We start from the raw sequence: 27,024 nt of genomic DNA, 5'->3' as shown, positions 1-27,024 counted from the left end.
GGTGTTACAGGAAAATTTGTTTTGTATCCTACTTGAATTCTGCTTTGATTTGATTTTTGTTTAGTTTTCTTTCGTAACTTCTAAGGGGCCAAGAGAGAAAATCATTCAAAACTAGTGAAGTGTGGTTGTTTATCTTACGTTCTGTACCTGCAAAGATGGTTGTGGTCCAAGAGGTGTGGAACGCTATGCAGGATTCAGGTAGTTCTGCTAAATTTCACATGCTTAGATTTGGCTAAAGTGCTCCTTTTTTTCTTGAAGGAGTGTTTTCGTTTAAGTTTTGTTTTTGTTAATTTAGTATTTATAGAATTGTCAGTATACGTTTTAACTCCTGAGAGTGTAGTAAAAATATATAAGTAAGGCAGAGGCATCTCTTCCTGAAATACAGGATTTTGGAGGCTACCTTCTCAGAAATAGCATATTCACGAGCTGTATTTAAACTATCACTGAATACTTCGAAGTTCAAACCTCTACAGTTCTTCTTTTGCCATTTATTGTGTAATCGCTTATGGACTCTACAGACATTATAAATGCATTTTTACATTTTAGATTTGAAAAAGAATAAAACGCAGAAATTAATGCTCACATACAGAACTCCATAATTTGATCTAAGATTTTAGCCTACAGTTTCCCACCAGCTGTGCCATCTGGTGCCTGGTCAATTAGAAATATTACCTTTAGATGCTGAAGAAGGATTAGGAGCACCACTCAGCTCAGTGTCATCAACCAAGTTGCTAAGAGTGTGCTAGATCCCTTATCATTGATAAAGATGTTGAAGAGCACTGGTCCCAAGGGGGATATTGGAACTAGATGATCTTTGGATCTAGATGGTTCCTTCCAACTTAAGCCATTCTATGATTAGAATCTTGGTGTTTGTAGTCACTAGTACTGCTGGAATACACAGTGTGAAAGGTGCTGACTCTAGGCCACCAGGGCTTGCTGTGTGTTTTAGGTTAGTGCATGAAGTATGAGCGACATGTAAAGAAAGTAAATGAGGAAGGAAGCTTCATGTCACCTTGATTTTCTCTCTAGAGCTTAATTCATGGAATAGCAGATTAATTTACTGAGAGTAGTGATGATACTTCAATCAAAATAAGATCATAAGGTACTATAAGGAACCCAGCTTGTGTCACATGACTTTTATCTTTTCTTTTTAAAGGATGTGGCCTGAAAAGTAATAATATAATATTTACTCACAATAAAGTGCAATGTCTTTTGTACCATCTTTGAATCCTGAAAACCTGTGGATTCACAGCACGTTAAAGAGGTATTGATCAAAGGCTCCGTGTTCAAACTGAAAACAAGATAATTGCATCTGCTCTAACTCGTGCCTTTTCTTATTTCTGCAAAGATTCTATATATGGACAGCTGCACAGTTAGTTAGAAATGGGGATCTCTGCAAATGAAATGAATGAGGATATGAAAAACAGCTAACATATCAGGTTTTAGTTTCTTTTATGAAAACCCACAGTGTGCAGTGGAGGAAAATCATATAGACTGAACCTTGAAAGATGACATGGCAAACACTCATTTACTTTCTCTGTGGTGTACACTGGAGCTCCTAGAGGACAACCTTAGGCAGGTGATTAGAGAGCCAAGACATACATTCCTCGTGTTTCCTTTTGTCATTAAAGCATGTTGGCACATCTGTATGTGATTTACAAGGCATTGGGTGCTGTAATACGTGCACAACATACATATACAAATGCACATACTCTTGCCTCTGAAGGCAAGCTGTTCTTGTTTAGCGAATGTCAGTTAGGAGATGCAGTGAGGAAAATACATAAATAAATTTAAGTTCTGCTAAAGCAGAAGAAAAAGCAGAGTAAATGCAATTGCAGACACTCCAAAAGTGGAGATGTTCCAGATATTGCCTTGTTATCTAAAACAGTATCCGTGTGTCCCTCTGAACAAGCAGCAGTATCCTACATCTGTTGATTTAGGCTCCATTCATCTTGAAGCAGGAAGGCATTTCCCTGCAAACTTTGCTGATACAAGGCAAAACGGAGCAGTGCACTGTGCCTGCCACAGAGGACTCTTTAACAGGCAGAAGCAATGTGCAGCCTAAAAGCTGCAGTCTGAGGCCAAAGTCAACTCATACATTAGATGCAGATTCTGAGTTGAAAGTTATTTGAAATCTGAAGCAACTTAATGGAGAATTTGGTGGGTTTCATCATCCCTCCCGATCAGATTTGAATATCTTTTGAAGTGCATATTTTGCAGTGTAGTAGAGGTTCTTGGCATGATGCAGAAATCACTTGGTGAAACTTTTTGAGTTCTGCTAGGAAGATCTGGCTAGACAGTTAATAGCAGTACATTGTCATCTGAAGATGAGTGAGTATGAAGAGAACTAATCTTTTACTGGTTATTCTTTCTTCTGCGGCACGGTTTCCTAGAAAGACTTGGAACAACCTGCAGTTCCCATGATCCTTCTGAGAGACGTCTTCCAGAGACGGGTTATTCTATGTCACATTAGGTCCGGGCCTACGTTCAACATGGAAGAGGAAGTGTGCTTAAATATAACAATTGATTCACTTGGAAATGAAAAAGGAGGAGGAAGAGATGTCAAGGTTGTTAATTCTAAATATAGGTCGGAAAACTCAGAATGATCCTCATTTAGATTTTTCTTGTTTTGTTTGTTTTGGTGTTGCATGGAAAAATATAGAGGTGTTTTATGCCAATAACATACTATTTTTCCTGTCTTCTTTGCTTCTACATGACCTTCTACCCTCTCAGCGTGGAGGAAATATTTGAATGTTTGAGCTGAATTTTCTACCTTTAGTTATTTTTTATAACCCCCCTTGACTTTTCTGAACCCAGTACTCCTTGACCAGGCGTCAAAAGGGATACTTCATGTAGAATGGATTTTCTTTATCTTTCCCTATTTCTCCCTTTTCTCTTGAGGAGATGTATTTTTTCAGCCCTTGTTGTTTTCCTTTCTCTGCTTTTTAATAATTCTGTATTTTCTCTTTCATTTCTATCCTAGTTACTCTGTTTCATGGCTTCAGTGTAGCTTTAGTTGTGCATCCGGCATCACCATAACTGTAATGGTCTTACTTGTTTCGCTCCTTGTCTGTTTTTTAATCTCAATGCTGCACTAAGAAATAATGGAATATTTTTAGGAAATGTGATAAAATTTACTAATAAATTGTTGAATGTTACAGTGATCAATATGAAGGATTATTGTAATTACCGTGACATTTGGTAGCGGAGTCACCATCTCTCTACTTGCTAGAGTTGCTTTTTTTATCTGGATGTTTATAATGCTGGGCATTATAAAACGTTTATGTTTTACATAAGGTTCAAAATACAATGGTGCATTTACAGTTGACAGTCTAAACTATACAGCAGTGATACTTGTTGAGAAGACAGTCTGTAAACTTTTATGAAACATGACTCTGCTTCATTGCAAGTTGTGGTCTAAGAAGATTCTTTCCCTGAGCTCTGTGATGGTCATAGGCAGCAACGTTCTTTCTTTTCTTGAAGCTCAGACAAGGGGTTCTCAAGAACTTAAAACCTTCCCAGAGTTTTGCAATGGTGTTTTATAGTTATTTTAACAAGGCTTTGGCCTAGATCTACAAAAGGGCTTGAATTTGTAGATCAAAAAACAGCATCCTGTAGAAATAACAATTGTTATTTAAAAGAAGGGTGGAGTGAGAAGCAGCTACCCAAGTTTCCTTCCACAAGAGAATAAGTAAATTGCTGACCTGAGGAATAGGTTCTGGATTAGGACTTCTGATCTGATGTACTGGCTTTGCTGCAGACCAGTATTACCAGCCTTGTTGCCAGGTAGTGGCATGGCTGGAGTCCTCAGTCTTCAGTTAAAGCCACAATTGTCGAATGGAGTCATCCAGCCTGGCACAGCAGTTCCCAGCCTCACGACATGGAGCATCTTTTTCTGTGAGCTGCCAGTTGTCTGTGGCTAAGGGAACCCTTTGCTTTCAAAGCAGGCTTAAGTTGCTTCTAAGTGCAGGGCTGATTAAACTCACTAAGAAAACAGAGAAAGCAATACTGTTTGTTTTTATTTTTCTGTTTATGAATTAATATATTGAATTATAGTGCCATTTAAGACTGGATGCTGATCTCTGCTTCATGACTTTAAAGTAGAGAACAAGAAATGATAATGCCTGATTAATTATGTTGTAAGTATGGTTCAGTCTGTTGAAGGGAGCCTGTTTGTACCTATCAGATCTATTAGTAGCCACTTTAAAATCTGACAGAACAAATGAATGTAAATTGAACGTTCATTGAGCTGAAAAATGAATTGGTCTGGATGTAAATCTTAGCAACCAGATAAGCCAAACTTTTCTAGCATGATGAAATAATATCTTTTCATTTTAAAGAATGTCTGATACTACTACCATGTTAGTAGTCATTAGCATCCTTCCTGAATGTTGTATTTTAACTCTGGCAAACAGCTCAGGACCACACTGCTGCTCATTTTTTCCCCTGTGTGGAATGGGGGAGAGATTTGGAAAGGTGAAAGTACAAAAACTTGTAGGTTGAAATAAAGACAGTTTACTAGGAAAAGCAAAAGCTGCATGCATGAGCAAAGCAAAACTAGGAATTCACTTGCTACTTCTCATTGACAGACAGATGTTCATCTGCTCCTAGGAAAGTAGGGAGCATTGTACATTTGTCTACTTGCAAACATGACCACCCAAAGCATCACACCTACCTCCTTCTTTATCCCAGTACTTATTAGTGAACCGTTATGCCACCTGGATTGGGATCTCCTTTTGACTAGTTTGGGTCAGCCATGCTTGTTCTGTCTTTTCTAGTTCCTTGTGACCCCCAGCTCCTCTTCCTAGCATGGCAGTCCAAGAAACCAAAACTTCCTTGGATCTGTGCAGCACTGTTCAGCAGCAGCTAAACATTGATGTGTTATCACCGCTGTTTTCATCAAAAATCCAAAACACCAGCTCGTATGAGACTTTACAAAGGCAGTTGACTCTATCCCAGTCAATACCATGCCACTGATATTCCTAAAGCAGTGTAACCACTGTTGGAAAATGCAAATGAATTTTGAACACAGTTTCACGTAGAATTTAGATTTACAGTTTTCTCTAAGTAACCATCATACAGAAGATGTTCCTTAAGGAAGCTTTGGGGGTTTTGTTTGTTTTTTTTTCCTTGCAGTAATAGCAACATTTCTGTTTCTAATCTCACTTAAATGTCTGGCTCAGGCCTGTGCTGATGGGTAAGAGAAGCAAGAAGTGGGGCCCCGATGTCTATTTCTGAACAGTGAGCTATTATTGGGAGAAAACTTTACTTCTTCTCAGTGAATTAGAGCTTTTTCATAAAAGATTTATCTCCTATAATCTGAGCTATTGGAAACAGTAGGAGCCATGTTCTGTATGTTAGCATGGGCACATTAAATTAGACTTGTTTCTGTTCTTCCTTAGCTGTCTTCAATTATCTGTGCTCAGTTTTGGCCTACACTTCATTATGGAAAGTTTTTCCTTCACAGAGATCACAGGGAGCCAGTGATCCCTCATATTTCTTTTTGGTGCGCCATACTGGGGCTCTTGAAAAATTTTGCAGTCATCTATGGCAATTTATAAAAGCAAAAAGCTCTTTGCATGTTGTTGTGAATGATCTGGTGTGTCAGAAAGATTTATCATCAGCATCCTAAAATAAAGAAGATATTTTGTAATCATGGTGATGTGGCGTTCAAAGAAAGAAAGTCATCTGGTTCCTTTTAACAGTTGGTCAAGTGCATAAGAATAAGGCTTCAAGAAATGGCGTCTGACTAGATTAATATTCCTTTGCAATTTGTTATTTTGGCCTGAGTTTTGGAAACCTGCAGGTTTAATTAGCTTGGCAATTATATTTGCCGATTCTAGTCTAAAGAGTGTTAACCATTGAATCTCTGTTTTCACAATCTTGCCTGCGATTCTTATGCTTTGGAGAGCTGTTAACTTTTGTGAAAGCGATATATTGTTTCTGAGACAGCAATGGAGCACTGTTTTGAGCTAAATTATCAAACCCTGCCATATTTCTTGTCTTTCAAAACATCAGCCCAGCCAAAATGTTAAAGAACATTGGGCTCCAACCATTTAGATATTCATATTAATGCTGTTTTTAGAGATGAATTATCAAAACAAGATGAGGTTACTCATTAAGTAAATATCTGACACTTAGAAAATTTCAAATGCCAAAAAATACAGTAACATTTTCTGTCCTAATTGAGTACATACCAAAGAAAATAATTACTCTGTTAAACCATGTGATGCCAAATCCTTGTATCTAATATGTCAGCACAGAGGTCAGTTGGCTTGGCCTTTTCTTTCAGAATTTGGCCATATTAATGTAATGGATTTTAACTTAGCGTTGCTGGATGCATGACATTTGTCAGTATGCAGAAGTAGGTAGTTTAGATAAATGCTTCTGAAGTATCCAAATATCAATAGACGCAAAACTGTTTCCTGAGAAAAAGAGCAAGAGAGAGGGTGCGTGTAACTACAGGTATGTATATTTGAATATGTTTATCTGATTCCAGAGTAGTTCATCTGTGAGGGAATTTTTATCTACGGCACTGATGGACAATGTAATTGATCTGCATTGTGTACTCCATTGTTGTCTAAACACCGTATCATAGGCAATTCTAAAATACTCTAAATTGTACCACAAGCAGTCAAGCGTTTGTGCCTACCTCTCATTCCTAGGAAGTGCAAGTGCAGAGGGGAAAAAAAACATTTTAAACAGCAGTGAAACCAGTTTTAAACCAGTGAAGATTATAAATCCATGGTGCCATCTTGGATCTTGGCCTTTCAATATGGAAGTCTCATGGACAGGGAGCTCCTTTGATAATTTATTTGTTCTCTTTCCCTAGGCAGGGAAAAACAACTTGCCATTCAATGTGGTAGTTTAGAGCAACATCATGATTTAAAATGAGGTGTTGAGTGAGAAATAGTTTCTCGATGCAGAGCAGCTCTAAGACTTGGTCTAAATTTCACTGAAATAGCAGTATGACACTTGTCCTTCTATGTCTTTACTAATGGGTAACAATACTAGAAATAATCTCAGCAGGGAGATTATTTTACTTGCTTTTTTGTTTTGTATTTTGGATGCATGTTGAGGATGGAACAAGTTGTTAAGGGTTTGGGGTCCTGGCTGGGACAATTTATTCTTCAGCTCTGTTTTAAGCAGCAGCAAGTGGGTTGTAATTTTAGGTTTTACTTTCCTTAACCATCCTGGCAGCATTTAATTGAAAGCAGTGACACCACAGTCATCTCAGGGTTGAATAATCTCTGCTGCTACATTAAACAGTAGAGAAAGACTCTGGGCAGCCTGATCTAGAGTTGGTGGCCTTGCCTTTGGCAGGGGAGTTGAAACTAGATCGTCTTTGAGGTCCTTTTCAACCCAGGTCATTCTGTGATTCTGTGAATCTGTGATTCTATGAAACGTGGGAACTGTAGCTGTGTATTTCTGCAAATAATGTTATTTCTGTAAAAAAAAAAAATGTTGTGATTTGTAGCATTTGGTGTTAAATCCAGGAGTTAGCAACCTTTATAGAAGATACTGAAATATCTTCATAGAAGTGAGACTCAGGCTCAGTGCTCTGAATACAGCAATATCTTGACTGTGGTAGCTGTGAGACTGGGGGCTCCAGCACTGGTGAATGGGCACAGCAGGAATGCACACTTGTAAAGCAATGCCTGGAATTGCAGGAAGCTTTCTTGTCCTGTTTTTTCTTCAAATTGCATTTTTTTCTTCAAATTGCAAACACGGTTTCAAGAAGTAGGCCATTAGGTTTTGTAATCATGAAAGAGAAAAAGGATTGTAGTGTAATGGCTGAAAAAAAGAAGTAAAATGGGAAGAAGAAACTGAAAAAAAAAGTAGTAACGTACATGTTAAAGTATTTAGCAAGAGTACATACAGAGGTACTGGGCTTCTTTCTGTCCAGTAGTTAAATATTATTCTTGGTGAGTTGAGTTTAATGATTTTTATTCTTGATGTCCTGAATTTTTTCCAGTTTAACTGAATGAGGGGGATTATTTCACAGACAGCTCCTCTAATGGAAGTTGTGTAGGGTGAAAAAAGGCTGATTGGAACAAAAAAGAATGATAGAGTAAGGTCAGCATTGCTACCAGAAAGGGAATTGGCTAATTTTATGTGTTATTAGTTCAGTTTGTTTCTACTCCTAAATCCATCGTGGTTTTTCAATGCTTATTTTGCTTTCAGTGTTTAGGAAAGTGTTACATACTTGGCTGCTGCCACTGAGTTTTTGAAGATCAAACATCACTCAAAGCCCAAAAAGTTCCATGAATGTTCATGTCTGTTTGGTGTGTATGTGAGCATACGGAGCTTTTTGCAGATCCATTGTTTTCCCAGTGCTTCCTTACAGCAGTGCTGTGCTGTAACCCAGCAGCAGCTCAGCACCAAACATCCATTTGCTGTGGGGTGGGGGAGAGAATGAGGAATAAATAAAGTAAATAAATAAAACTTATAGGTTGAAATAAGAACTATTTAATAAGCAGAGAGAAATAACTGTTACGATTTTATATTTTTATTTTTATATATTTATATGTTTTTAAAGTACATATATTCATACACACAGGTTGCTCCAAAAGTAATGCCTCCTATTTATTTCCATATAAACTAACTGATGCAAAGAGCAAAATATCAGTATTTGATAGAGGAAATTCTCAGCTATAGAACAGTTTTTCAGTGTAGTCACCACCATAAAGCTATGCATTTTCATCAGCAGTGAATAATAGACTGTCCCTCTGCTGCTATCTGTCACACATGGCAATGACACATCATGGAGTATTGGTGGGAAGGTTCAACCTCTACTGCCATACCACTACCACCTGCCTCTGACATTGTGAGCCAACATAATTAAATAGGAGGCACTACTTTTGGAACAGCCTGTGTTTGTGTATATATATATAAACTAAACTAAACTAATATATATATAAACACAAAGGAAGTGATGCACAACACAATTGCTTGCTATGTGCTGAGCAATGCCTAGCCAGTCCCTGAGCATTGGCCGCCCCTCTGGCCAACTCCCCTCAGTTTGTTCACATGATGTCATACAGCAGGGGTATCCCTTTGGCCAGTCTAGGTCAGCCATCCTGGTTCTATTCCCACCCATCTCCTTGTGCTTTCCAGCCCCCTCGCTGACAGGGCGGTACAAGCAGCTGAAAAACTGAAACTAAAACATTGCTATATTACCAACGTTATTTTCCTTCCAAAGGTAAAATATAGCATCATACCAGACACTGTGAGGAAAGCCAGCTCTGTCCCAGGTGAAACTATGATGGCAGGAGGTTGGCACAGGTGCCCGTGCCACTCCCACACCCTGCTGTAAGCACTGTCACTACCAAGCAATGACTTGAGCCCACAACTTCCCGGCGTCTCTCAGTCCAATCCGCAGGGCCAGCTGCCACGTAAGCACACTTCCACCAGCGGTACGAAGCATGAAGCTGAACCCCGTGGGTGTGCCGAGCTGTGCAGGGCCCTTTCTGCCCACTGTACCATGAGGGCTGTGTGGCACAAGCTGGGCTCGGCTCCTCTCAGAGACGGTTCACGCTGAATAAACGCTCTGAGAAGAAGTGCAGCTGTGCTTTTTTAATATGCACTGCAGGAGATTTCAGCAGCCTGATGATATATCATGCATTAATGTTGAAAAGATAAACACATTTGGAGAGCACAGGAAGGCCTTGTGTTTTTATGTTAGCAGAATGCTTCCTAATGAATAAGAACGTGCTGCTGGCTTCTCAGAGCCATATGGCAGCTTTTCTAATTTTAGTTCGGTGCAGATGCATAATTCTCCCTTGTTTTACCTCTGAAAACCTTCCTGAGATGCCGCATAGTTTTTCACGTAAGACTTGATCTATAGTTTCTGAGAGAAAAATGCATTCAGGAGCCTGATGGCTGCTGTGCTCTGGACAGATGGATGCTGTGTGATGAAAGAACAACCTCACCGCATAATCGCCAACCCCAAAATAGCAGCTAACTTTATTCATAGGCATGGGATAAGCCGGTCTTAAAATTGATTACTGAAATAGCTGCTGTTTCTTAGACACTGGGCTTTTGAGAAATCGCTTGGTTTCAGGGAGAAAAACCAACTTGTGCTGAGGCAACAGGAACCGGCTGACAGGCGCGTGTGTGCGTGGTGCCGAGTGCTTTCCCTGCGGTTAACCAGGCGTCAGAACAGCCTACACGTCGCTTGCTGCTCTGCTTCGTCACGTGTTGTGATGCAGAACCACTCACGTTACCCAGTGCAGGCTCGCTCTTTTTCTGTTTTTTTGTTTTCCCTTTTATACTTTTGCGTAGCATTACTCCTATGGAAAACCTCCCATCTGTGACCATGGTTAATAGGTAGCAATCATCATAGGTAGTATTAAATCTATTATTTTCAAGGGTAATAGCAACTACAACTTAGCAGAGCTTGCTAGGTATTATTTTTTCCATTACACAATAGCATTGCTTTCTAATGCAGTATCCGACTTTGTCTTCAGCCAGTTACACACTTTTGCTGTTCCTTTGACTGTTTGTTTGCATTTTACTTCTGCCCAGCAATTCAGGAGATGTCCCAAGGACCACACAGGCTTAATGCATACATACAAATGAGGCAAAGCAAAAGAAGTTGGCGGATGCCTACAGAAAAAAAAAAACAACTGAGAACATTACTTGATTTCCAGACAGCTGCACTGTAAAATTTAACTGTCACTTTCAAGTGATGTTGCTGTATAAGGTTCTTTCTTCATCCATGAGATTATTCTAACGTGAAGAATTGAACTTTCTATTGTCTTCTAATAAATCTCTTTGCTTATATTTTGCTTATATATATATATATATATATATATATATATTATTTTTTAACCTATTGCGATAAAGTGAGGTTATATGATTTTAAATGGGTATGGCAACTTCCAAAAAGTTATTTAGAAACATAGAATCACAGAATCATAGAATCACCAAGGTTGGAAAAGACCTAAAAGATCATCCAGTCCAACCATTCACCTATTACCAATAGCTCCCACTAAACCATGTCCCTCAACATGTTGGATGTGAATTATATAGGGCACTGAAGACCTGTTTTAAACAGTACTGAATACTAAACTTGCACCCACTGCTCCAGTTTTTTTTCTCTTGACCTCTTTCCCCAGCAATTTGCTGAACATGGGTCCTGCCCTCACAGTGTTTCACTGATGTCTCTCTTTTGTTCCTCTTGTTCTGCAAAGAACCGGAAGTATTTCTCCGCTGACAAATGTGTGTTGATGCAAATTTCTTTCAGAGCATGCTTCGTATTTTTGCAGTCCCTAAAGGGGGATTGTTCTTAGGAGAGTTTTGTTCTTTACTTTGGAAACGCATTTTGGTTTTGCCAAGAGTGTCAAGGGGGAAATATTTCTGTAGCTGATTTCATTAAGGAAGTTCAAGTCAAGTATGGACGCGGACAAAGAAAGCTTTTGGGATAGTCCCACCAACCTTGACTGCCCACTGTAGGATTGGAGGGTTTGAAACCCAAGGAGGAGGAGGTGAGGCCCATCACAAGTACTTCTGAGCCTGCTGTAGGTACCCAGAGAGAGCGCAGAAGAGCTTGGGCTGGGGGGAACTGAAGGGCAGAAAGGCAGGAAGATTTCCTGAGTTTAAACATAGCAGAAGACTTGGAGCTGTTGCTTTTCACTTCTTTTTCACTGATTTAGGAATTTCTGTTAAACTAAAGTGATTTCATAAAGGTTTGCTTTCAGAATCTAGAAGGAGTTTCAAACTAAGCTTCGGGCTTTCCCGCTGATATATTTACCAGAAAATGTTTGTGAAGGGTCTTTTTTCTCCTCTTAACTCTGCGTATTAACATAGAAAAGTAAACACTAGAAAAATACCCAATTGAAAATATTAATATGTATTTCAGTATATTGCTACTCATGCAATTATTAACATACCCACAATTTAAAGTATAAATTACATCACTGAAATGGTACATAATTTCATGTATCTATTCTTTGTAGAATCTCTCTCAGGGGCACTTTTATTTAATTCTTTTTTACTCTCTAGGCTAAACTGTTAATTGAGCAGAGCTAATAATTATACAACAAATACTTGTGGAGTTTATTCCTTTATACTTAGATAAAGCACACTTGATCCTTGGTAGCTGTATGCATAAGGATGAGTCCCGTTTCCAATGGATGCTCCCCCTTCATGTCACATGGATGCTGTTGAATCTCTGCTCTGTGCTACCTTGCTCAGGGAAAACATGGTGATGTTTCCCTGTGGTTTACAACAGTGATGGAGCTGTTGCAGCACAGCCGTGTAATGTGGCAGCAGTGGAAAAATCTGGCAGCAGTGGTTAGTTGTGGGGTAATGCTGCTGGTCCCCATGGGGCCTGAGAACTCTGCAGCTCTTTTTCTGACCACTAGCATTCAGAAATCATTCATCTGTGCAGAAATAATAAGCACTCTGTGCTTCTGATCTGTTTTTAGGCCCCTTAGTGAACCTAAAAAAGAGGGGAGAAGTGGAAAAAGGAAAAACAAACTTTACATTTTTGCACCACCACCTGACTCCAGAAGCTGGAAATGTTAATAAAATCAAAAATACAAACCTGTGATTAAATACGTGTTGCCAGCACTAGAAATTCATGCACTGGTTGTTCTTTTCCAGCCTTCCTGCAGCAAGTTCTTTTTCCTATTTAGCTGTATCACTGTATCAATTGGCATTTTGAGTTCTTCCCTTGGCAGGACAGTGCTGCTGACCACCTTTCCATGCACCATTCCTGACTGACTGAGGGGCTTTGTAGTCCAGTCAAAACTGGGTAATTTTCTGCACTGCTGGGTATTATCAGTAGTTGCAGTTCATAGCATCAACATCAGTTACTGATAGACCTGCTTTTATGTGGCTGAGGCCATGGTTTCCTATACAGTGCCGCTTAAATACATGTATTGTGATCTGCAGCCTGAGTGTGTAGCCTGTCCTAAGCTCTCTGGCCACTAAACTTCTTAGGCAGTTAAGTTACAAGTTTGATTATAAAGTCTGTCATTTGGAAGCACCTGCGATTTATGATGCTTTTTGTTGTGCTTAAAAAAATGCTGTGTGGAGCACAGTGTATGTTGTCACCAGTGGGTGGGTAAGTGATGTCGATGCAGCATTTTCTTATTTTCTCCATTAGTTTTTCTTGTAGCAAGCAAAGTATTTATTGATCCCTTGGGGTTGGGCTGTATGTGGGCTAAGGAAAAAGGAAATAGGGAAATCAAATGGGCAGCTGAAAATAGAACAGAAGTGGTCAGGGATCCAGGGGTCAAAATGGGGAAGTGGGAACCAGAGGGGAAAGTGGCTGGTTTAGAGAGACAGGCCATGATGCTTGGTGGGTCCTTGCTCTGAGCTGGTGCTGCAGTTTCTGTGTTAACTACCACTGAAGTCATTAGAACATTTTGCTTTGTATAAAGCCTTGCGCGGCGCATAAAAGAGTATAATTGTTTTTATGGAGATGTTGTTAAAATATATAGATACATTGTTTGGGATTGATCTGAACACTGTGGTTGTAACAGTGGCAAAAAATATTCAATGAGTCTTTTGTATTGAACAATAGTTGATAAAAGTCTCCTTTGTAAATCTATGAAGCCAGGCTGTGCCATGTGGCAAACATGCCCTCATGCTGCTGTTGTGCCACATCTGCAGTCCCTGTATCACAGTGCATGCAGGATAATCCTTTGCTCCCTGGTAGTCAAGATGCTATCAATGGCTGCAGCAGTGAGGGAATGAAAGCAGGGAGATGGTATCCGTATCCACTATAGTATTTTGCAGTGTGAAACCAGGGATCACTTTATGATACCAGGAACAGATGGGAAACAAGTATCACTGCTGACTTTATTAAAAGCTCAGCCCTATTTTTGGAACCTTTTAGAATCTGTTTACAATTTTTAGAACGTATTTTGAGAACTGTATCGTCATGTGGTGCCAACTTTGCTATATTGTTATGTGTGGAGGACTGTTCAACTTTTTTTCCTTACCCCCAATCTCTGCCTTTTGCCAAAAGAAAAAGGCACACTTCTATCCTCAGTGCAAACCAGAAGCAGAGATCCTGATCAGTTAATTGCCAGAGAAAGGAAATATGTTTATTTCTAGCATTTATTTCTATCTGAGTGTTGTAATCTTAATGATTTAAATTATGCAAGTCTTAATAGCGCCTCTTCACAAAGCTTGGTTCCTCGTTATTCACAATGGTGTAATATTGTATATGAACAGAGAGAGTGGTGAGGTGCTGGCACAGGCTGCCCAGAGAAGCTGTGGATGCCCCATCTCTGGAGGTGTTCAAGGCCAGGTTGGGTGGGGCCCTGGGCAGCCTGGTCTAGTGATATATCTGGAGGTTGGTGGCCCTGCCTGTGGCAAGGGGGTTTGAACCTGATAATCCTTTTCACCAAGTGTGAGTTTGCAGGGACACATTGATCCGTCTGCACATGGAATTCCTACAAGTCTTCATTTATTCGGTCTCTTGGTCAATGACTTAAGATTGTAGAATGGCTATTAAAAACTTATTATTGTACTTTCCATGGGATTTCATGATTATTAAAATAATATATTTCATAATATTAAAAATCAATCATTGATTGCTCTAGATTTTAGCGTAGGCCTTTAATATAATTACTTGAAAAACAAAAGAAAGTTGTTCTGTGTAGAGAATGAGAAAGAAAAACTCTCATTTCTTTAACTTAAGATGTACATAGAATATAGATTTAGCATAGTGCTGTTGTTACTTTTATTATTTAATCTCTTAAATGTTGATATCACTCCTAGAATGGAAAAAAATAATATGGTCCATTGCCTACTAGGAATTATAAGCCCTCTTTACTTGAAAATTGTGTGTATGAATGTCCCTTACATTTGGAGTAGGGTATGATCTGTGATACTGTGTATTACGTATTGCGATGTGTAACATTATAGTCCAGAAACCTGAAATCATTCTTGCTTGTAATTTTCAAGTGCAGCACCTGAATGTGTCGGTACTTCTAATAGCATACTGGTAAAATGGTGTGAAAACAATGTGATAGTAAAAATGTGAGAAGAGGCCCGGGAACAGAAACCAGACCACTATTAAACAGTATTCAAACAGCTGATTGCAGGCTTGGGCTCTTCCTTCTAAATACAGTGATCATAGAAAGTTGTGCAGCTGTGAGCTCTGCATACACTGTGATATTAGTTCTTAACACGCCTTGTTCCTGGCTGATACTCACTGCATCTCTGTAAGGAGTCCTTGTCAGTGCCCTGAGTTCTGTTTGTAGTTTAGAATGTTCGGCAGAGAAAAAACAGAAAGGATTTACTTTGTGTCTTCAGACTTCACAACTGAGAAGCAAATGTGATGGTTATATTTCTGTTGAATCATAATGGGAGAACTTTCGATCTCATATTCAGTACTGTTACACTGTAACTTTCATATGTAGTCTTGATTTTTCTGTGTTCTCTTTCTGTCCCTTGATTAGTACTTCTCTGTCATTTAATGCATAGTTTTCTCTATTGCAGAAAAAGCAGCAGCAGCTAATGAAGATGAAGTGCAAAAAGCAGATGTGTCATCTACGGGTCAGAGTGTCATCGACAAGGATGCACTTGGACCAATGATGCTTGAGGTGAAGAGCACAAAATTCCTTTATTTAAGCCAGTTCTGCACCCTCTTGGATGAAGAGCAGTGTAAATGAAATGAAGTAATGCAGTTGGAGGCTGCTGTATAAGAATGGTCAAGCAATGCAAACCATTCTGACTATTTAGGATTATGGGACTGATGAGCAGCAACGTACTTCTGCTGGGTTCAGTACTGAAATTCTCCTTAACTCAGGGTGGGGAGAGAAAGAGATGATTCAGTACCTTTATTATACAGTCTCGGGGTTGGTATGTGTGTGTTTTATTCATGCTGAACCATGACAAATTTGGGAGAGCTGCTGTACCTGAACATTGACTTACAGATACAGTAGAACTCACATGAATAATGCTTCCTTTAAAATTGCATGTCATTGCTGTACAGTTTTCATGATTTATTATCCCAGCATTTCCAGCTTTACTCTTTTCCCTCTGGAGCAGTAAAGTAATCTAGGAGAGCTTTACAGGATATGTATTTCAGTTCATTTAGTAAAGATTTCTGCCTGATTCTAGCTGTTATTTTCATAACCAAAAAGGGTGCATGATTAAAACCTGGCTTCTAAATGCAGTATTGGTAATGTTGTGTAGGTACACTGTCTGGGATCTTTGTGTCGTATGTTGCTGTCCTTTGGTGCTTTATCTGCATAAGCTCACTTGCAAATTGTTTATTCCTGATCTGACTTCAGGCTTTATCTGTAAGAAGAATAAGCACTACTTCAGATAAAATAAAACACGAGTCCTGAATCTCACTAGAGGAAAAAACTTTGGCTGAAGTATAATTATTCTGTCATTTCGAAATGTTGCAATAGCAGGGTGCATGTTTTATTGCTTTTAAGTATTTGTAGTATCTTTCCCAATTTGTTTGAGGAAAATACAGTTTTCTGTATCATTTAAGAAATAAAGGCTCCAAAATCATCCTACTAAATATAAGGAAGATTAGACAGGTCAAAGGGAAAACATTCCGCTTTGAAAAGCTGGAGCCATTGAATAATTAATTTCATATTTATTATACACGCTTACTGAATTGAATGTTGTTACTTTTGCTATCATAGTTAAACATTCCTCTCTTACATCGCCATGTTAAATTTTATCTTTAAGTTCCATTAATGTAATCGTGAGGACCTGTTTTAGTCTCAGGGAAAATAAGGATAAAATGATCTTTCCTAGCTTGTCTGAGATGATTGGTTACTGCAGCAGACATCACAAAGAAAATCACCCTTCTGTTCATTTATTCCATTTATTTTTCCTTCACAGTAAAGCCATTGCATATTAACAATGAAAGATTGTGGAACTAAATTAATAAACTGTGTTCCTCTGGTAATAAGAAACTTAAAAGGACTGAAAGTTGTTACACATTTGCTGTGAAAAGACTACAGATAGTTTTTGGGGGTTTTTATCTCTTTAAGGAAATGCAATTAAGTGATTTCATCTTTACAAAACTCCTTTATACAACCTCTTGAAAAATCTACTCTTCCTCCATTGCCATATAGTCATAAAAATGGCAGCACTGATGAACGCTTTCTGACTTGATTTGGTTTAGAAACATAATTGTCTGTTTTATTAAATAATAAAACTGAAGAATCCTCCAACTAGCCGAAGAAAGTGAGTAAAATTCATCACACAGCTGCCTCTGAGGAATATTTTAACATATTTCTTGGTTAAAGCAGAAAAGTAGATATGGAAAGTGTGTGAAAAATAGTCAAGAGAGAGCTGGCAAGAGCTCAAAAAGAACACAAATTTATTCTCTGTTCCAGTATATCATCTCAAATAATATCTGTTCTTGTTTTCTTTTCCAGCATATTGCCTATTATTTGTTCCCCCACTGTACCAATAGCTCTAAAGAAAAGTGTGCTGGTCTTCGATATTGTTCTTGTTGGTTATTGTGGTAGAATACAGAATTAAGAAATCATTGCAAAAATAGAAGCTTCAGAAATATTTAAGTGGCTTGGTGCACTACTTTGCTCAAAAGCCTACTGCTTACCTAAAAAATCCTTTTATGGTGGCTTTACCTCTGAACAGAAAGAAATGGGAGGCTGGCCCATAGGGCGTATTCCCCTGCCCATGTTGCTCAGTAGCAGCTGTGAGGAAGCAGCCCAAAGCACTTCCTTGGCAAAGAAGGTACTGTAGGAGGAAACAGTAGGGAAAACTGAGGGTTATAATGGGATGCCAGTAACTAATAATCACTTTCTTGCCCTCTCTGCCTTTGAAAGTCTTCTTATGACTGCGATAAACATCTGCTCTGGCTTTGATTTCACAGTCCCTTTGAATTGATGTATGTGTGGACTATGGCCAAGCAGAATGGTTCAGCCAAACCCACACCCTTCTGCCAGCTCTAAAAGCCATGTGGTTTCATGGTGGGCCAGTGCAGGGGACTGATGTGGCCAGCATATAATTTTTCTGTTCCTACACTCCTTTTCAGCCAGCTGAGCTCCCAAGTCCAGCTCTTGATATCCTCAGAAGTGCTGCTGAAGGAGGGGGTTGCTGTGGTGTGGAGGCAACTAAGCCAAAGAGGTTTTTCTTCCCTCAGCTTCAAGCAGCAGTGAAATGCAGTTTAAGATACTAATCTGTAACAGAGACTCTGATAGAAAATAACATGAGAGCCTACATTAATTGAATCTTGTAAATTGTTAGTAGTTAAACCAAGTACTAGTCAGTGGGAAAATAGCATGGATGTTATGAAAACCCATGGAAAGGAAGGAGCTCACTGCACGAAGTGAATTAGCAGAAGGAACCAAGGACAATCAGAAGCAAAACAGCAACAACAAAAAGCAAAGTTACAGATTTGAATTTCTGACAATTATCTCCATTTAGAAGAAAAGTATCTGCTCCTCACAGAGTGGGTCCAGCTTGAGCAGATAGCATAGGGCCAGTGTCTTTGGGGAAGCAGATTTCACAGCCTTTGAACAGACACTTCCCATGTCTGAGCACCTTCATGATAATTTATTTTGCTTGTATCTCTGTGAAGATCCCTATGTTGCAGCCTGTTGCTGTTGTGTCTTGCTCTTCCACAGTGAACCCCTGAACAGAGCCTGGCTGTCTTCTCTTTGTCCCTCAGGTGGGGTGGCTGGGGACAGAAATAAGATCATTCCTTGGCTTCCTCTTCTGCACTGTCTGGGTCAGCTTACTAACCCTCAGTATTTTTCAGAGGTATCTGTAGCCTGAGAATATAAGAACTGCCTGTTAACACCAATGTGGAAGTTGTATCAAGTGGAAGTTGGGTCATATCAGTAAATACTACGTGCCTATATGCACTTGCTGTGGCCACTCCTCCTTGTTAGGCTGTTTTGCAGAGAACTGAGTTCAGGTTTAATATGGACACACTCGCTTCAAAATCTGATAAATCACTGTTTACCAGTTTTACAGATTTGCTTCTGTTGCTGAAGATGTGATATAGTGTTTGTGGGTTTGAGATTGAAAAGGCTGATTTCCCTCTACCTTCTAGAGCAGTGAAAAAGTCAGGCAAAGCTGCAGGGTAGTTTTGGTAGATGAATGCTTAGATCAAAAGCTTTTTGTGTTCTAAGTTTAAATCCCCCTTATCTGCTCATATGACTAATGGTTAGTGGTACATACCCTAAAATGTTTCTAGCTTGCACAGTCACACTTGCATCTTAAGAAAAAGAAAGTTTGAATGAGAAGATTTTCCTGATACTCAGATTTTTACTTTATCCTTACAGGCAGGAGTGAAGTAATATCTGAGTTAGGTTTCAGATAGCACACAGCAGGTATATGTGAAAGACTCCTTTAGCCAGGTTGTCACTGTCAAAAGAGATAAGAGCAGTAGCCATCAGCACAGTGTAAGAAATGCCTTATTTAGACGCTTCTGCTCAGAAAATGTAAGTCATATAAAATACCGTGGAGCTGAGCTGAAAAGATGAAATTAAACTGGTGTCAAGTAAGAAAAAGAAAACAGTCTTGTGAGCAGGAACTGAAAGTGTGGGATCCTCTTTGCACCACCACAACCTGCTGTCATCTGCAGGGCAGGCTGGGCTCCCTTTTCCTTCCTTTTTAACCCTATGGGTCTTGCCTTTGTGGCTGCTTGGGGCCTACTGCTCTGTAGATACCTTGCTGGAGATGTCAAGGGAGCCCTACTTACTGCCTTGTGTCAGCAAGTCCTGCACAGACTTCCTGAGCTTCAGCACCAGTCTCCCTGTGTTGAAAGAAGAATGAACAGGCTCTAGGTTTGGCAGAACTGGCTTCTAGTACAGGTTTCCTACTTCATAGGCAGGCAGTAAGGTTGCAGCATCTTCTTTTGTTCTATTTTGTTTGACTGGGTTTATGCATTTGTTTTCATGTGTGGTTTTCATTATAGTGAGAGTTAAGCATCTGTCCTGTGCTTTTAAACTAGTTTGATGGCGTATGTAAATATAGTAATATGAGTATTATAAGTAAGATGAGGTGCTCAGTATGAAACATGTACTTTGCTATGATAAGAATGTAAGAACTGGGATGGATTCAGAAAGATCAAGATGTCTTCTGAAGAAACTATTTATTTTTTGTGTATCTTTTTGTCAATCTGATCATTTGATGTGGTGTTTCTCTCTCCACCCAACCCCTTCCTCTCTCTCTCTGTCTTTTTGTTTTCCTCTCAGGCCCTGGATGGGTTCTTCTTTGTAGTGAACCCAGAAGGTAACGTTGTGTTTGTTTCGGAGAATGTGACGCAGTACTTAAGGTACAACCAAGAAGAGCTGATGAACACAAGCATATATAGCATCCTGCATGTAGGGGACCACAATGAATTTGTTAAAATCCTGCTGCCCAAATCTTTAGGTATAAATGTTTTCCTCTTATCATACCTTTACTTATTTAACTTTGATTTTGTAAATCAGCATTTGCATAACTTAGTTAATGTCCTTTCACTACTTATGGCTTCATCATATACATTATTTCTTCTTAAAGTATTGTATCAGCTGTATGAATGATTTATATTTTTCTCAGAAGTGAAACACAAAAAGGCAGTGTTTAGCCCACCCTAAAACTGTCCAAATAAAATGGGGATGTCTTCTGCAAAATCAAAAAATACCTTATGTTAGACTTTTTATTTCACTGATATTTAAGCTTATCTTTCAAAACCAGTTTTTGTTAGTTGCAGCCATTTTTTGCATACAGATTAATATTGGTTGTAACATTGTAATTTTTTGGAGGAGATGCACAGAAAGAGAAAGTCAGTACAGCGCTCCTCATTTACTCACAGCGGCTTAAGAAGTATTATGTAATTCACTTCAGCATTTCATGACTTTGCTTCTAAACCCTCATGGAATTGAAAATGTAGCACTTCTAATGTCTAAACCCCATAAATTACTGCCTTTATTGCATTTTATGACTACAGGGGGGAGTGAAGAGTATTTTAAATATGACCCTGCTATTTCTTTATGCAGTATTACATTAATTTGTTTTGACTGATGTCCAGTACCTGTATTTATACATGGCAGGATTTTGTTTCTTTTTTTACTTACGTTAAGTTCTGTGTTGAGGTTTAGCAGGTAATTCTCATCCCCTCAATCTTTCCCGTTGTAGCTGAGCCTGTGCATTTCAATACATTCCTGCTTGCATTACGTCTTGTCTTTATAGAATGCATGTGAGTTTATTTTCCTCCTATTTCTTATCTGGACACTGGTTCTTATATGCTATTTCTGTCTCTTTTGTATCCATAAGTTTTAAACTCAACAGACAGCTCCTACATCCTACCTTTTTTCTTCTGGGCATATTAGCTAGCATATTTTCCCAGTAGAGTTTTCATTCTAGTCTATTACTTTTACATGCTTGAATGGTGAGAATTTTACTCTGCTTTTCTACTGCTGCCATTATCAGTTGTTTGGAAAGGATACGATACCTGTATAACTTAGACAGCAATGTTTATAAAATATGGGAATATTATAATTACCTTATTACGTGCTGGTCTGGGCCCTAGTATTAAAAGTAGATTGTTGTTGTTAAATCAGCTTGTTTCCTGATCTGTTTACAAAGCACCTTGATTAATTTCCTGTGGATAAGCTGCAGAAAGGACTGCTGCCAAGTTTATCTCACTATATGATCTTTGCTTTGCTCAGTGAATGGGGGATCTTGGTCTGGTGACACTCCTAGGCGTAATAGCCATACCTTCAACTGTCGGATGCTTGTAAAACCGCTTGCTGATTCTGAAGAAGGCCATGATAATCAGGAAGCACATCAGAAATATGAAACTATGCAGTGCTTTGCTGTTTCTCAACCAAATTCCTTCAAGGAGGACGGTGAAGGTACTTACCGCTTTCCATTTTATCTTAGGGCTTTCTCTTTCCATGCTATCTGAGATAGTTATGGGATAGCAGTTTTGGTGCAGTCGGTAAACCAGCCTCCTCTGAATCATGAGAAATAGAAAAGTTGTACACTTTCCCTTTTTCACTTAACTATGTAAGTTTACTTTTGTCTTGGATTATGAGTGTATACCATAACATGTACCCAATTTGTTTAGCTTAAGTTGCGAGGAGCTCTGTTTACATGAGTAAGGTATCCTGGTTTTATACCTCTGTAGTTGTAAGAATAATGACTCTGACTGGGAGGAAGTTTAAATTGGCAATTTTTTGAGTTCTCAGAATGCAGAGTCTGGTGTGGTTCATCATTTCTGTTACCTTATTTGTCTTATTACTTCAGCAGGTACATTCCCTTACACTGTATTTTAAGCATTCAGATAAGTAAAAATGGTTTATCTTGAAGCTGTTACCTCATGGACAGCAAGCATTTGGAGAATGTTTAAGAAAAGTGTTGAAGAAATGTGTTCTCTGTGTATGCTTATCCTCCAAGCGGCTGAGCTACTAGAGGTAGCATAAGCATGTGCCAATAACTGTGGGCCACAGTACAGCCCTTGAATAATCTTTTCTTACTTTAAAAGAAAATGAGCACACATTCCTGTGGTGTTTAATATCCTCGGAGATAATGAAGACGTAAAGCCACTGAGTATCTTTGCATTGCTGTGCAGTACTACTCTTCGTTGAAAAATAATCAAACAGCATGTTGAAAGTACTTCTGAATTCGTTCTGGAAATGAAACCTTCCTTATTTATACAAATAGCTAAAGTAACTTTTTTTTTTTCTTTAAGATTTGCAGTCTTGCTTGATTTGTGTTGCAAGAAGAGCTCCGATGAAGGAAAGGCCTCTTCTTCCTTCGTCAGAGAGCTTTACTACCCGCCAGGATCTACAGGGTACTGTGAAAGAGAAGTTCTTTTATATATCTTGGGTTGGTTGGTTGGTTTGTTTCTTTAAAGGAGAAATTGCTGTTATAAATGTTTTATCTAATCTCAGGCAAAATAACTTCACTGGATACTAGTAGCATGCGAGCAGCTATGAAACCTGGCTGGGAAGATTTGGTGAGAAGATGTATTCAGAGGTTCCATTCGCAGCATGAGGGAGAAATATCTTTTGCCAAAAGGCACCACCAGGAAGGTTAGTTTTCATATTTTTAGCACTTTCCGAGTTTAAACTGCCATTTATATCTATTAATTGTGTTCTCTTTGTTATGTCTGCATGGAACAGTCAAGCTTCTGGCAGTCACTTTTTCAAACTGATTTTCCTAACACACTAATGGCTCTCTCTAGAAAGGTTTTGCACCTTATTTGTTTTACTCTTCTTATTTTAACTGTGCCACATTGGAGGTGGCTTTGTATCATGAAACTGCTACAGTTATTGTAGAATGCAAGCCCTTTACATGTTGTCTTCCCATTCACTACACGGTGTGCTTCAGAATCTCAGCTTACACGACGAGTTCATTGACCTGCATTCCATTTCACTGCAAAAATGAATAAAAAAAATAAATAAATAAATGGACTGTCACATTTCCTGTGAGAAATGCTCACTGTGGATTATCAAAGATGCAGCACTCATACTGTCGGGAGCCCTGCATTGTTGTATTGTATCTAGCTGATAAGCATTATAGGATTCACCACAAGCACTTCTACTCAGTCAAGATTATGGAAGTAAACTGTAGGAGAGTAATATATTGTGACAGGCTCCCCATGAGGTTTCTGCTGTAGTCACTGGGTGGGAATTATTATATTATTTATTTCATAAATTTCTGTCACTGCTAATTCTAACATCACATCTCTAAACAAAAAATTCCTTTGTAAACCACGGGAAAATACTCTCAAAAACAGTGGAAAATAACTGGAACATTTCCAGTGAAAGGGGCATCGGTCTTTGGCTCATGTTTGTAGAACAGGATTTTCAGGTGGCCTGTAACAAATGATTGCCATGGTCATTAAACAACGGGTATGCTGTGTTGGAAACCGAAATGTAATTGGAATCTCAAATTATTCCACTGAATACATACACAAGCACGTTTATTCCTTTAATCATGCAGTTTTAGTTAAGTATTCTTTAATAAGTTGTGCTTTCACGAAATCTTCACGTTCAAAATTTGTTGTCTCAAAAATAGGGTGGTATTTTATATTACAGCTTTTGGAGTGTATATACACAAACTTACACTGTGAATTCAGGCAGAGCTGAATGAGGTAGTGTGCAATTGAAGCTGTAGTAAGTAAGGATTTAGAGAGTAGTTTCAGGTATGGATCCGTCTGTAAAGATGTGATTTAGGTGTTTCTGTTGTGGCATCCAGCCATGTCTTACTGCAGTCCTCTTCAAAGGATTCCAGACTGGATTAACACCTCTTAAACTCAGTGTTGAGGTTTGAGTGCCTCCTCTCTCAGTTCTGTGCAAACTGATAAAAAACATACATTTGGGAGTTTAAACTGCATCATTTTGCGGGAGAGGCTTAGGACAGTCATATAAACTGTAAAGTCTGTTGAAATGAGGGGATTCTTCTTGTGGAAGTGAAGAGAGTAAGTGGTAAGAGGAGGTGAAAAAAACTCTAGAATTGTTTTGCTGCAAAAGATCTAGCAATAGAGATGAATAATGGCTAAAATGTTTACTTCCCATGTCCTGTGGTATAGAAAAGGCATATTTTGGGCCAGAGCATCTTTCCATTTGACAGAGGAACTCCTTGCTTTTTTTGTTGGTTTGTTGGGGTTTTTTTTTTTGACTCTTAATTTTTTATTATGGTTTGGGAATAGAGGCAAATAACGTAGCAGTCTTCTACATGTAATTCAGTGTTACAGTGGGAAAAAAAAAATCAACATTAGCTCAATAAACAAGAGGAAAACACAAACCTTTTGAGTTAACTCTCAGTAAAAAGGGCAAAATATATGGCAAGTTTTTATTGGCCACAGTCAGAAAAATAGCATTTCCTCAAGAGGAATACGGAAACATTCTTGTTTGCTTAAAGAATTAGCTTGGAAAATGATTTAAGTAGAGATTTCACTTGTATCCTGTTGGCATTGAGTATTGGAATTTCCTGATGTGGTATATGCTAAAGTTAAGAGCTTTGGACCTTCTGGTGCCCAAAGGTTAAACTGAAACAATGACATACCTAACAGTGAAATTTTGCTCTGTATTGTTTCCCAGTTGTAGGTTTTTGTTTTTCTTTACATTTTTACTCTGAAAACCCCCTCTGGTTGTTTAAATTGTGCTTCCTGTTTTCTCACTGCCTAAATAATACTTTGAAACCTTGCAGAACAATATATAGCAGTGGAAGGACAGGGAAGAAAAGCAATCACAATGCATCCTGCAAGTCTGAAAACCTGGTAGCTCTGTAGCAAAGGGTATTTAATAAAGCCACGCTTGGAAAACTGTCATTTCATTGTTATAGGAAGAATAACAAAGCATCAACAACAACAACAGCAATAACAAAAAAGGAATGAAATGAAGATCAGATAATAATTATAATTAAAAAAAAAAAAAGACAGAAAATGTGTCTGTATGAAAAAAAAAAAGGAAATTAAAGGTTTTTGTAGTGCTTTACTCCCCCTTTTTCCCTGATCAACTATATGAGCATTCTGACTTAGAATTAGTATTTCCATCCTGCCATACCTGCGATCCTAATGTAACGGAGCCTTTGAACTTTGGAAATGATGAGGCTTGTTTCACTGATGGCAAAGTGCTAACAGTAGAATCCATTAAAATTTGCTTTTTCCTAACATGATTTCCCATTTTAATTAAAGAAATGTCACAGAGGGTTACAGGAGTTAAAGAATTTAATTCGGTGAAGTTCAGATTTACACTGAAACCTTAAGGGCTGCAGAATACTGAAATGCGGTCCAGTCTAACAGTGGAGGAGGATAACAGACTCGATTCCAGTTTAGTTAACAGTGTTTGTAACTTTGTCACTCACATTTTTTTGTATTATTCCTTTAAAAAGTAGTAATTTATGATTCCAGCTGTTCTTATTTCTAATTGTTCCTATGTAAGAGATTTATGTAGTTTTTAAATTAAAGAATTATTGAGAGTAACTGCTGTAAGATAATTCAAGCAGGCAATAAGGAGGAGAAGGTAGACACTAATGGAAAAAGATGATCTGGAAACTAAAGGCACTTGCATTAATCATCTTGATGTAGGCGATACAGATGAAAAAATGTATGAGCAACAAAGGGAGTTGGAAACACGTTTGATGGAAAGCAATATGGACATCAAGGACTTCTTGACCCACTCCTGAAATAATTTGTATTTCATAATATCTGCCCTATTACTGCTGTCACTCTTCATAAGTTTTCCTTTGATCCCTCTACAGTACGTGGGCTTCTTTATTTTATATGCATTATCACTTGTATTTCTTTTCTAAATTATTCCTCTGTTTTTTTTTTTCTGAAAGACGACGTGATGTCTGTGGTATCAGCGTTGATGGATTTAGAACATGAGTGACTAAGCTATCTGTCTCATCATTTCTCATTAATTGCCTCTGTTGTTTTGCTTGCTTGCAGTGCTGAGGCAGGGACTAGCATTTAGTCCTGTTTATCGGTTTTCCTTGTCGGATGGCACTATAGTTTCTGCCCAAACCAAGAGCAAACTCATCCGTTCTCAGACTACTAGTGAACCTCAGCTCGTCATCTCCTTGCATATGCTTCACAGGTAACTCTCCCTTGTTTGTCCCACCCACACTTTGCAGGGGGAGAGGGAAAATACAAAGTTGACAGTGCAAATAGGCTGATGGGTGTTCAGCTATGCCTATAACTGATAGCATGAATGCAAAATAGGTTTTTTGAAATCAACTTGCAGTAGGAGAAGACTCTTCCAATATTACAGCAGGAAAAGATTACAAGTATTACAAGGAAAATATTCAGTATTACAAGCCACATGCTGGATTTTCACATTAAGATCTTCCATTAAACAGAAAAAAATGTATTTAATTTCTTGTTCTTATTTCAGTATTTTAATTTCCTGTATTTTGTTTAATAGGGAAACTTTCCAGATGTAAAGTTCTAAAACGTTGGAGGGTTAAATTATGATTTTTAGAACTGTATTCTAGACAAAGTGCATAGTTTAACTCCCTGTCTCTCCTCATTTGTTGTCTTTCCCTTTCTTTGGTGCACAGAGTAGGGGGTTTTACTTCCCAGTTCTGAGAAATGCCACTACTGTCAGTCAAATAAATAGA

General features: G+C 38.6%; 1 protein-coding gene across 1 annotated transcript in view; it reads left to right on the top strand.

Annotated features, from left to right (window-relative positions):
• The window catches only part of NCOA2 (nuclear receptor coactivator 2), a gene marked incomplete at its 5' end in the record, with an annotated part of 73,736 nt that overhangs the window by 8,272 nt on the left and 38,440 nt on the right, over positions 1-27,024 (top strand). The window contains 6 exon segments of the mRNA NM_001323218.1: positions 15,463-15,566; positions 20,163-20,340; positions 21,621-21,806; positions 22,646-22,747; positions 22,848-22,988; positions 26,354-26,501. Of these exon segments, the coding sequence (NP_001310147.1) occupies positions 15,463-15,566; positions 20,163-20,340; positions 21,621-21,806; positions 22,646-22,747; positions 22,848-22,988; positions 26,354-26,501 (859 nt within the window).

Source organism: Coturnix japonica, chromosome 2 (genome assembly GCF_001577835.2).
Source record: "Coturnix japonica isolate 7356 chromosome 2, Coturnix japonica 2.1, whole genome shotgun sequence".
NCBI lineage: Eukaryota > Metazoa > Chordata > Aves > Galliformes > Phasianidae > Coturnix > Coturnix japonica.
The sequence above is the reverse complement of the archived record's forward strand: the minus strand, read 5'-3'. Positions and strand labels throughout refer to the sequence as shown.